This window comes from Dipteris shenzhenensis, chromosome 4 (assembly GCF_047967505.1).
Source record: "Dipteris shenzhenensis isolate YYH24624 ecotype China chromosome 4, Dip_SZ_1.0, whole genome shotgun sequence".
NCBI lineage: Eukaryota > Viridiplantae > Streptophyta > Polypodiopsida > Gleicheniales > Dipteridaceae > Dipteris > Dipteris shenzhenensis.
In genome coordinates, this window is record NC_141599.1 from 37,436,734 (window position 1) to 37,449,175 (window position 12,442).

A 12,442-nucleotide genomic window follows, 5' to 3' on the forward strand; every position below is an offset into this window, starting at 1 on the left:
CCTAGTTCGGATATGAGGCTACCTGTCTGTTGAAGGCCTGGGGTGTTCTCCTTTTCTTTGGTTATAGATCTACAAAGATGGCTTGCGTCGTGAAGATCCTTATGGATATTCCTATAAAGTAGCTTTTATGTTTTGAGTATTTTTTGCCTGCCTGACTAAGTAAAGGCGACGCTCCAAGAAGCGAAAAAGCCCACATTTGCTTTTCTTAATTTTAAAAATAAATAGGTGGCATGTGATTTCCAACCTTTCCTCCCTCTTCCTCTCTCTTTCTATTTCAAGGCAAGCTTTCTCTCTCTCTCTCTCTCTCTCTCTCTCTCTCTCTCCCCCCCCCCTCCCCTCTTCTCCTTGGTGTGGATCCAAGTCATCTCTCTCTCATTCTCGCTCTCTCACTCTCTCCCCCTCTTTTGCTTGCTGCAGGGCAAGCCATTTGAACACCGTTCACCTTGTTTATTATTAGGTAGCCTTAGTGAAGGTTCCACTTAGAGATGCCAAAAATAATTTCGAGCATTTTCCCGATGTGTTTTTTGTGTAAATTTCCTGATTGGTTGGTGTGTTGACTTTAGAGCATCTCTTTCAAATTTTGGTCTGTTATTTCTAGAAGTACATTCACTCCAAATATTCCTCTCTCTCTTCTTTAGTTTCTTGCTCTCACTCCCATTGAATACTCTTCCCCCTACCCCCCCCCCCCCTCTCTCTCTCTTCTCTTCTTCTTCTTCTCTCTCTCTCTCTCTCCCTCTCTCTCTTCTTCTTCTTCTTCCTCTCTCTTTCTCTTCTTCTTCTTCTTCCTCTCTCTTTCTCTCTTGGCCATGAATGAAATTCATCTTGTTTTACTTTATTTATAAAAAGTTCTCTCTTTCACGCAAAAAATAAAATTCATTTGCATTATAGAAACACAACAATAAGTAGAACATCATTTGCATAATTGCAGAATCTACAGTAGGTTGTTTTGCGTCAAGTGTCTCATATTTATTTTAGATTTCTCTCCTTCCTCTGCTCGTTGAAATGAGAACAGCAGCAACCCCAATTGACAAGGAATTCTTTTGGCGGATGTTTCTGTCGGATCCATCCGTCTGGTGGGAGAACAGGTTCAATCCAGTGATTGTGCGTTTTCGTTGAAAATTAAATGAATAAAATTCGAAGTTGCAGGCTTGTTTTTGAGTTACGATGATTGGATCTTGAATTTCCGGAAGCATCAGAAGCATGAAGACTGTGTGAACGACGATGGGTTGATGTTGGAACTGATCGTTTGAATTTCCAGAAGCATCACAACTTTCAGAAGCATGGAGACTGTGTGTACGGTGATGTAAAGGAGGCACGGTGGGTTGATGTTGCGTCAAGTGTATCCTTTGTAAAAGCACACGTTGACACCGTAAGGCAGGCTGAGTTACATCGTGCTCTTCATGGCCCTCTCAATATTTTAGACTCTGGCTTGGAGCGCGAGGTTGTAGTGTCAAACAATGAAAGGTATTTGTACTTGAAGCTTCATCTCTTTCTTAGCTTAAAAAGAGCTTGAAGATTATAACCGGAGTGGCTGCAATACAAAAGAGTCTTATCTTATTGTCATTGGCGTTTTTTGAAAGTGTTTTTTCCCAAACCATGGCCTTTACATTTATCTGTCATTTGCCACTGTAAGGTTGGCCAGCGAAAGTTTTGGTTGTTTCAAAGATATTAGCGAATTGTTGCCAAGTGGAATGGCTGGATGAGGCCTTTCAGGCAATGGACCTTATGCACCACCAAGGTATGCTCATACCTAGGGACATGATTTACTGTCTTCTGCAGAGTTGCACGAAAAAGAAAGCTCTCGAAGCATACAGGCATGTATATGTCTTCATGGTTTTCCGCGAACTTGCATTAGAGGCAAATTTAGCAGACCATATCATTCACCTGTTTGCTTCCAACAAGTTCACATGAAGCAAACAGGCGAATGATATGGTCCGCTAAATTTGCCTCTGATGCAAGTTCGTTGAAAACCATGAAGACATCATATACACGCCTGCTTGCTTCGAGAGCTTTCTTTTTCGTGCAACTCTGCAGAAGACAGTATAAATCATGTCCCTAGGTATGAGCATACCTTGTTGGTGCATAAGGTCCATTGCGTGAAGGGCCTCATCCAGCCATTCAGCACAATTCGCCTTGTTGGAAGCAAACTTAGTTTTCAGCAAAGGTTGCAAAGCCAAGTACTTACACATGGCATGCAATCATTTCAGCACATGCCAAGCTCAAAAGTCTTGATAAGGCTTTTGAGTTGTATCATGAAATGCAGCACGAGGGCTCAAAGCCTAGCAAAATTATATTCTCATGCATATTGAAAGCTTGTGGCAGCAATCAATTCATAGGTGAGGGCAGGCTCATACATGACCAGATCATCAGGTTTGGACTCGAATCAGATTTAGTTGTTGGGAGCACCCTTGTTGACATGTACTCCAAGTGTGGGAGCCCGCATGAGGCACGGGAAGTATTCGATGAATTATCAAATAGGGACTTGGTGTTATGGAATACAATGATTGCTGGATATGCCCAGCATGGGAATGGGCTTCCAGCTCTGCAATTATTTATGAAAATGCAAGAGGAAGGCATAGAGCCAAACAACGTTACGTTTTCATGTGCCCTGAAAGCATGTAGCAGCTTTAAGGATATACAGCATGCCAGGCAGATACATGCTCATATCAGTAGGAGTGGGCTAGAATCAGATGTGGTGGTTGGGAGTGCCCTTGTTGATGTGTATGCCAAATGCGGAATGATGGAGGAAGCCCAAAAAGTCTTTCATAAATTGCCAAATCGAAATGTGATCTCTTGGAATGCAATACTTGCTGGATATGCACAGCATGGGCATGCTCACTTCACTTTTGATCTTTTCATGGAAATGCTACAGAGTGGCATAAACCCAGACAGGATCACATTTTTGGCAATATTGAAAGCTTGTGCTAGCACACCGGTTGGTGAACAGGGCAAGCTGATCCACGATCACATAATCCGAAATGGATTTGAATCAGACATGACCATAGGGACCACTCTTGTGAACATGTATGCTAGGGGTGGGAGGCTAGAGGATGCAAACAAAGTGTTCGATACAATAGTCAATCGAAATGTGGTCTCATGGGGGGCAATGATTGCAGGATATGTCCAGCAGGGCCATGGTCTTCAGGCTCTTGAGCTTTTTTGGAAAATGCAACAGGATAGCATCCAGCCTGACAAAGTCATGCTTTTGTGCATGTTGAAAGCATGTGGCAGGATAGGAGCCATTGGACAGGGAAGGCTGATACATGATCAGATAATCAAATGTGCACTTGAAAAAGACGTGGTTGTTGGGACAGCACTCATCGACATGTATGCCCATTGTGGGAGCCTTGAAGAGGCTTATGGAGTTTTTGCTAAATTGCCGAAAAGAGATATTGTGTCATGGGGTGCAATGATTGCAGCTTATTCTCAGCATGGCAAGTTCAGGCTAGCAAGACAGTGCCTTGAGGATATGCAAGGGCAAGGCTTCAAGCCAGATAATGGTATTTACACCAGTGTTCTTACTGCCTGCTGTCATGCATGCCAAGTAGAGGAAGGTCTTTCATACTTCAAGGACATGAAAGAGCATGGCATACCACCAAGCATTGAGAACTTCAATTGCATGGTTGTTCTTCTTAGCCGGGCAGGATGCTTGAAGGAGGCAGAAGGGCTACTCCAAACTATACCTATCCAACCATTTGTCACGGGGTGGACATCTTTACTTGTTGCATGCAGGACACATGGTAATATGGAGATAGGAAGGCAGTGCTTTGATCAAGTTGTCCACTTGAATCCAAATATTGCTGCAGGTTATGTGCTCATGTCAAACATCTGCGCTGATTCTCACATGTGGGAGGATGTTTACAAGTTACAAGATTTGAGAAAATGCGCAAGTGCATGGAAGAAGCCTGGGAGCGCCTTTATTGAGGTGAACAAAAAGGTGCATGAGTTTATTGTGAGAGACAAAGCCCATTTAGAAAGTGATCAAATTGATGCCAAGTTAAATAGGGTAAGGAGTTTTTTGAAGGAAGAAGGGTATGTGCCACAATGGGGATTGGTAGTGGAGCCAATGCCAAATGCTTATAGGGAGGATGTGTCGGATGGACATGCTGTAGCTTTTGGGCTTTTGGATATGGTTCAAGATACAATACTTGGTGATGATAAGTTAGCACCTGCTACTACCCCGAATGGCATATTCTCTCAAGATGAAATATCAGGTTGAGCGAATATGAAATTGTCTAGTTCACAACTAGATTGGTATAAAAGATTGAAGAAAAGGAATTTAACTGGAAATGCAACTGAAGGAAAAGTAAACTCAGATGTACTCCACAAAGAGAGAGTGGATGTTGCATGGGGCCATTGGGGGAAATTGGGGATGCCAACTGCGAGAGGATATTCTGAGTTGCATCCAGTGTCTATAGTGCCATTGGTCTTGCTGAGCCTACCCTCACCATGTGCCAGGATCATTGGACCATTCATGTGAACTTAATGCTTGGCATAGGAATTGCTGATTATGGATGGAAATGACCAACATCAAATCAGTATCTTGGAAGGATCACTGCAAGCTGGGAAGCTCGTGGGAAATGTTTGTTGCTCCTGCAGAGGTGATAGTGGCATGTGCAGAAGCTGTTGCTATTGGCAACCTTGTTAAAAGTGGGTTTATAGTAAGTAGGTAGGCTGGCAGGTGGATCTGAAATGACTTTTCATTTGCATCATGTTAATGAGGTCAAACAGACAAAAAGGTTGGCTGCCCAACCTTATGTGAAGTGAGATTTTTGAAAATACATGATTTGCAAGCTCCTTTGCTTTAAAGTCTATTCTGGTCTCACATACTACATGCTGTTGGCTCAGTCTTGTTGTTGTTGTTTACTATTTGAAACAAATGTTGGGCTATGGGTAGGTTGAGCAGGGAAGCATATATTATATATCATAGAATAGCCGGGCAAGCATAAAAAGGGTCATGTGAAGTCCCTCAAAGCATGAAGTGCTTGGTAATTGCAGGCTACCACCTCTATTTCTGCATCAAATTCGTCATTGGCTTTCTTAAACCTCATCTATCTCGCCACAGGGATATCAACTGGCATTTGGTACTTTGAATCGACATGCAATCACCATTATCTTTAATGGGGATCATAGAATGATTTGTCCATTCTACTCCTCTATGGAAGTGTGTGTAGGTGACGTGAGTGGATGCGGAGGCACTTGTGTGCAAGGTGCCTTTGAACTTCCCTGCAACAAGGGCAGTGAGCTCTCACTGTGGCAGTGGAGTTGGATTTCAGGGTTCACAGTAAGAACCAGGCAACTCAAGCATCAACATACAATGACGATTATCTTTAATAAGGATTCTAGAATGATTCGTCCATTCTACTTTTCTATGGAACTGTCTATAGGTGATGCGAGTGGATGGAGAGGCATTAGTGTGCAAGGTGCCTTTGAACTTCCCTTCAACAAGGGCAGTGGTGTGGCAGTGGAGTTGGATTTCGGGGTTCACAGTAAGAACTGTGCAACTCAAGTCATCCTATTACTACCAATTATTAGTTGAATCAACCTTGTGAGAACACAAGGGAAAAAACCTGACACACAAAGATTAGAGTAGACACGTAGAACATAGTGTAGGTGAATGAAGTGTATGAATATATAATGTGTGATCCAGCACAAGAGCTCGATGTGAGACTCTGATAGAATGCCAAAACACAAACTTGAGTGAGTAGATGAGAGGCTCACGTCAATGACAGTGGTAGTTGGGGGCTGCAAACACAACCTGTGTGGCTGTAGATGGCAGCAGCAAATCTGAGGCAGAAGCACCTCCAAAATGGCAATAGATGATGCCGGATACACTTGCAGATAGTTCTGCAATAGAGGGCTCCAACGCAGCAATAGTAGGCTTTAGATATGAGGCAAAAATGCAGAACAAATAGGTTGCAAATCTGAGTTGAATGGCTGCAGATATATCTCAAAATGCAACTCTTATGGGCTGTAAACCCTATAGCTTGACACCCCCTCTCAGACCACCTTTGGAAGAGAGAGAGAGAGAGAGAGAGAGAGAGAGAGTGGCCGTGGAAAAAAGTGCCCCACCCTCAATTCCTATATTCCACAAAAAAGCGAGTCACTCACAATGAGGCGAGTACACAAGTGGCCTAAAGCATCTTAGTCCATTAGTCTTCAGCTTACCAGTGTATGAAAAATTCAAACTACCCATGTATATTTTATACCTTCTCAACCACATCTGTTTCATCTCTCCTAAGCCACATGCCTTTAGGGTGTGTTCACGTATCGGGGCAACAAGTTTTCTAATACCCCCCTCAATAAAACAATGCATTGGACCAAACAACCATCTTACATTTTACAGACTCCATGAACAATGGATTTGCCTTTAAAATGTTAGGCACTACAAAAGAGTTACAACATGATATTATACATTAAGAATAGGACTAAAAAAGTTCATCTGGTAATTTCATGAAGAGACAACTGCAAAGTTACTCTCCTCTTTGTTGTGTTGCCGATGAGTTAAATGTCCCATCTCCCCACACTTACCATCTTCTTGTGAGGATCTTTTTTGAAGCACCATAACTCAGCATGGCCCTTTTCTTACAAAAGGTGTACCATAGCTGAGACTTGGCCACCGTGGATAAGGCCTGAAAGGTGGATTTGGTGCACAATCCTGAACCTTGTGCTCTTCTTCCAAAATTCCAGCAATGCACCCGTCGGGAGTCGATGATGGAAAATTCTTCAAGGCAGGACTAAGGTGTCATATTTAGCAGGCATACTCTTGAGGAGCATGGCAATTGCATCATCATTATCGACCTTACAGTAAAGTGATGCTAATTGAACTATGACACTCTTTAAATTAGACACGTGCCCCCCAGGCTTTACTTGACATCTTCAAGTCATAAAACTTTATCTTTAATGCCATGTTTGAATTTTTACCTTAGGTTTTGTACAATTTGTCGAGTTATCTCCAACAATGCCTTTGTTGTTGTCAAGTCAAAAACATGATGAATGAGACCCTTCATGGTGCCACCTCATCCCTCTAGCCATCTCTGACAAGAAGGGGGAATCCCTCCATTCTCTAAGGAAAGAAGTCCTCCTGGCAGTGGAAGCCCAGGAAGAACCGTGCATGGTAGCCCAAATGGCCATCAGAGTGTGAGTCGTGTCCGTCCAAATCGTGGCCAATGTGTGAGCAGGGTGAACCTGAGATCCCTCCATAATGCATCTAGCTCTCCAAATGTGCTGTCTTCAATTAGGACTTCTGACTATCTATAATTATGAATATTTCCATTGAGCCATCAACTTTAATACCCTATGTCCACCTTTTGACCAAGCCACAAACACCAATTGAAAAGTGTGACCATTATTTTATTTTTTTCAAGAAAGAGACTTCTATTTAAGTATGAAGTGTGACCGTTATGTAGAGGCATGTATTCAGTTATGACATTTCAAGAATAACTCTCTTTACATTCAAGCCATCAGATTGTAAGAAATGAGAATTCAAGGATTCTTCATGGCCACATTCTGACCATGATGCCTAAATGGAAAACCAATCTAAGAGTGTATATCCACATTTTTTTTCTATCGTTTCCTATAAACCAGCACTGTAGATAGATGTTTAGATCACTTTTGAAATTTCAACTCACAGAATTGGGATGAGATTGAACAAGTTACCTGACTTTTTAATGATGCACAGCCAGATATACAAAAACTGTGTAAAGAACACTGCCACCACTGCAGTTTTACTAGTCCAACAAGCAGAACCAAATTTAATATAGTGACTGCTACTGCGCAGAATGAATGCCACAAACTGATACAGGATGTGGGATCTTGCACCTGTCAAGGTGAATAATTGCCACTGTGATGGCATATAAGACCTCTGTATCTAGAAAACAGACGTCCAGCTAAAGCATTGAAAAAGCTAAAATACAAGCATTGTTCCACTGCCCATTAAATTCTAATAGTGTTCTTATAAATCTGGCCAGGAGAGTCTTAAAGAATGGATTGTAACACAGTTTCGCACCAACCCTCAAAATCCAAGCACTAAATGTGTGCATCAATTCAATGACCTCACCTTCTGAGGTAACAAATTTTATGTTCGCACTACTACTACCTCAATTGAATGAGAACGCTTGATGTAAAGCTACAAGATTGCCTTCTTTATGCTGAAAGTCTGCAGATGACAAGGTTACCATATATTTCTCTCAGCCAAAAGGCCCTTCATAATACAATCAGCTCTGCACAATGCCACAGCACAAGAAACAAGGTCCAAATTCAAGAAGTGGCTTGAGGCCGCCACCTCGTCTTTTGCACAGCTAAGAGGCCCTCTTCTGCTTTTACATATGTCATCCGGACATCCCAATGTAGTGCCTCAACAAAGGCTTGTATCTCTTTGATGACATCAACCTTGTCACGAAATATTGCCCAGCCTTCTGGCCTCAGTAGCCTGTCCATCTCCACGATGGTGCCCATAATATTGCATCTACAGAATCAAAATGGTTTCAGAATGAAACACACATACACTAAAACAATATGCCAGCCATTTGATCAGGGAAGAAGATCATGTCAAACATTCTCCTCACCTCTTTTTAAGTTTGCTGAATAGATGATCTGAATGTAGAAGATCATATGTCCTTGGATACGAGCTGAATGACTCACACCAATCATGGTAAATCCCAAAAAGTCCACGATCAAATATTACTGGCAATGTATCGGCTGCATCAAAAGGTACTACGTTCATCATCCATATAGGCTGTGACACTAGGGCAGCTGCAAAACTGTCAATTTCCAGAATCCAATGGTGTTAGCATCTTGAAAATAGACAATGCTGTCGACCCTCAAACTCCACATTGCATGACAGTCTACATTCGAAAAGTTGGCTCAGGAGACCAAAGCCTGTAGACTGCTTACCCTCCATAGACTGCCCTCATGTCCATTACATTCCTGATGTTTTTCCAATTAATACCAAGGCCACGAAGATAAGATTTCTCCACAACACGCTGCCAATGCTCACTGTCAGACCAAAAATCAGCAGCTGCTGGTTTCCCATACAATCCTTTCACATTATTCAACCATGTTGGAGCAGTTGAAAGCCGCAAAGGCCACTCCTGAGGCCAGTCTGTTCCACGAGCATCCTCATCGGAGGGAATTTTATGGATGCAAGCAGTCATAGGAATATACCTGTAACGAAACAGCTCCCATATTGTGAGTTAAATATGAAAAAACCAAGTTTGTGAAATTAAAACTCAGATGCAGAAATCTACATTAAAAAACACAGCAGTCTTACCATGCAGCATCTGGTTTATCATCCTCGTCGCACATTGGTGGATTTTTCTTTTTCCGGTTTTCATAGCAGAAATTATTTGTGGCTTATGAAAAATAGCAACACCAATGCCTGTTGATGCATCTGTAGTCTTAGCCACCAGCTTCCAGCATATTGCAGCAGTTAGTGCCACCATTGCTGCAGAGCAAGCCAGTGGAATCAGTAAACAATAGAGAAAGAAGACCTTAATTTCGAAGATGCATTTTTGCATTCAAAATTTAATCATTTCTATAAAGAGACCAAATTGTAGATGATATTGAGACCCTGATTATTTTTACTTTTTATTTTTGCCAAGAATATTGAGCCCCTGATTTAAAAGGCCATTGGAGTATTGCTACAACTAACCTAAACCTGAGTATCAAAATCCCATACGTATGCAGAATTCCCTAGTTCATCGAAAGGTATATGTAGCTTCACGTTCCTAAGCCTCCACACACAAAACTTCCAAACCATACATTCTGGTTGATGCAGCACACTAGGGGACTACAGGAAAGTAACAGGCATGACTTAACAAAGAATAGGGAGCTTTGTCTTTCCTACAGAGCTTTAACAAAGAATATGGAGCTTTCTCTTACCAGGGAAAGTTAGCATCCATGTCTTAATAAAGAATATGGAACTTGCTTTTCCTTCATTCTTCACTCACAAAGCTTGAAATCATGGCGCACAAAAAATTAAGCACAAGCAATGACCTGTATGTACCCTATTTAAATAAACAGCACATGAAAATGGGTGCATGTCATATAGGTGAGAATCATGCAACTACTCTAAAGGTGACAAGCAGACTGATATATGCATCCTTCTGGGACATAGAAAGGTTCTAGACTTGCAAATTTTAATCTTTTCTGAAATGGAACCGGAATTGGTGAACATGAAAATGGGTGCATGTCACATAGGTGAGAATCATGCAACTACTCTAAAGGTGACAAGCAGACTGATATATGCATCCTTCTGGGACATAGAAAGGTTCTAGACTTGCGAATTTTTAATCTTTTCTGAAATGGAACCAGAATTGGTGAACCGAGTTAAACATACTATGAAAATGAAAAAGGGACAAAAAAAGAAGCAGCTTTCCAAGAATCAACCCAAAGCAGATGTTTATGTGCAAAAGCTATAAACTTTCTCGATTTGCATTTTCTTCTCCCTCGGCTGTTCATCAGTTTGGATAAAAGTTCCAAATTGAGAACCAATTTCAAAAAGAAAGAAAATAGAGCAATGTGGCAATGTGTCTGAAAGTCTGGACAGACTTGCAAGCTTTGAACTTTTCGCAGATCAGAGAGATTGGTTCCTCTCTGTTACCAAAGCTGAAAAAAAAACATATTTTGACTGAGAATCTTCAAGCAAACAACAAGTTTGGACTATGAAATGGCAAAACAGAGGAATAGTGAGTAAACATAGAACCCTACATGAAATCCACAAAAGAGAGTTTTGCCACTTCAGGAAAGAAAGAGCAATTCATACTCCTCCCTTTGCAAAATCCAATACAATAGGGAGCACATCCTTTTCCCAAAACCACCATAGACAGAATCTTTCTCCAAAAGAGCACCTGACACAAGATTTCTAAGAACTGCTTTTCAATTTGCAAAGACAGGAAGAAGGTCATGTTGTTCAACCTTTCCAGATCGCCACATCCTCCTCGCCCTTCCAATACACTGGAGTTGCTGACCAAACAAAATATCCTCTTGGCCTCAGAACATGGTTAAGCTCAAGTAGAAGTTTGCCACCTGAAAATTCAGCAAAAAGATAATGTACCTTTATGAGACTAGAATAAGTCCAATCATACAAATTTAGATTTTTTGTTGTTCTTAAGATAAAAAAACTACACAGAAAATAAAAGAGAAAATGAAAGACAAGAAAAAAGAGGTAAACAAACACATTTATGAAAAACAAAAGGAAGACATACTTAGCAAGCAAAGCAACACTTATGTTGCCTTATTGCATCTGAACTTTTCCTTGACAAAAGAAGTAAAACAAATAGGGGACAAATTTCTTGGAAAATATGTTCTGCACATTTGCACAAAGTCTGTCTACCACGCAGGCTTATTTTTTCTTGTAGGGAATAATGACAGTCACATATAAGTGCAGTATTGCCAATAATCAACCTTCACTAGAAACTGTTGTTTGTTGCAATAGGTCACAAGGTAGCCCTATCCTTCCTACAATCCAAGCCGGTTTACACTATTGACATCCTAATCTGAACTGAATAATTACCGTATGAGACTGAAGAATCAAATCACAGCTGTGTGCCCAACAGCATTAACACACGCAGAAACCAACTTGCCAACAAATTCACTGATGTAGACCTTGATGCTCTTTATCCAAGTTCAGTTCTTTTAGAAACATGCAGTTCATGAACCCTTTGAGGAAAGCACTAAATAAACTGAAGAAATAAGACTTTCCACAATGAACAACATCATACACATTGCTTGGAAAGACCAGCCTTTGGGTTCCCATCACAGATGATATTGCAGGGATTCCCCGCTCAAGAGCCAACTGAACTTGCGCTTCATGTTCATCCTTAGGAGCAAAGGACATGGCGAGCACCTCCCGGTCAAACATGTAACCCCCAAAACTTGCAACTCCACAGCCGACATCCAACATGACACGTGTACGTTTGCCCCAAGCAATTTCTGGCAGCGTCTGCTTTACAACAACAAAATGCACATAACATAAGAGGTGATAAGAAGACATCGTAGAAAGCAAATCCAAAAATAATACATGGCTGCATCTATTTTCTATAAGATATTCTTTTATAGGAAGCACATACTAAAAGAGATGGCGGCAAGATGCATTAATGGATGACAAAAAGAAACGATGTTATAAATCAGATTTTCACAGGATAGAATTTTGTGCACTATATGGTTTTATTGTACACTCCTATGGATCTTTCTAGATCTCAGCTTACAAGTCTGGCCCTCGCCCCATCTCTCTCTCTCTCTACCCACACTACCCCTATCTGCCCCTACACAGCCCCTCTTCCTTGCATAGCCCTTCCCCCACAACCCCCCTTGGTGCTCATAATCTTATTGATATCCACTTACACGCTTCCATGTACTCACCACCATATTTAAGTCCCTACACATATAATCCACCATGTTTGCCTTTTGCGTCTTTGACAAGGTGCCGTAGGTGACTTGT

General features: G+C 41.4%; 2 protein-coding genes across 4 annotated transcripts; one reads left to right on the forward strand and one right to left on the reverse strand.

The window, feature by feature from the left end:
- The first annotated feature begins 1,003 nt into the window (after nucleotides 1-1,003).
- LOC147902803 (pentatricopeptide repeat-containing protein At1g11290, chloroplastic-like) lies at nucleotides 1,004-4,664 on the forward strand. Of its 3 annotated transcripts, none has more exons than XM_087373393.1 (3): nucleotides 1,004-1,073; nucleotides 1,259-1,464; nucleotides 2,208-4,664. In XM_087373393.1, exons 2-3 carry the CDS (start codon nucleotides 1,458-1,460, stop codon nucleotides 4,217-4,219), a joined length of 2,019 nt encoding a protein of 672 aa, XP_087229519.1. In that variant the 5' UTR covers nucleotides 1,004-1,073; nucleotides 1,259-1,457; the 3' UTR covers nucleotides 4,220-4,664. The 3 variants fall into 3 exon arrangements, with proteins under 3 accessions (XP_087229519.1, XP_087229517.1, XP_087229518.1); XM_087373391.1 differs by having other exon boundaries at nucleotides 1,015-1,085; XM_087373392.1 differs by lacking the exon at nucleotides 1,004-1,073 and having other exon boundaries at nucleotides 1,225-1,464.
- A 3,406-nt stretch (nucleotides 4,665-8,070) lies between these two features.
- Nucleotides 8,071-11,995, reverse strand: LOC147902804 (putative methyltransferase PMT24). Its single transcript, XM_087373942.1, is given in 8 exon segments — nucleotides 8,071-8,467; nucleotides 8,568-8,762; nucleotides 8,896-9,165; nucleotides 9,272-9,350; nucleotides 9,353-9,445; nucleotides 10,918-11,066; nucleotides 11,578-11,580; nucleotides 11,700-11,995. Coding segments are annotated over 8 exon segments (1,293 nt in total). The 3' UTR covers nucleotides 8,071-8,259.
- Nucleotides 11,996-12,442: the final 447 nt, after the last annotated feature.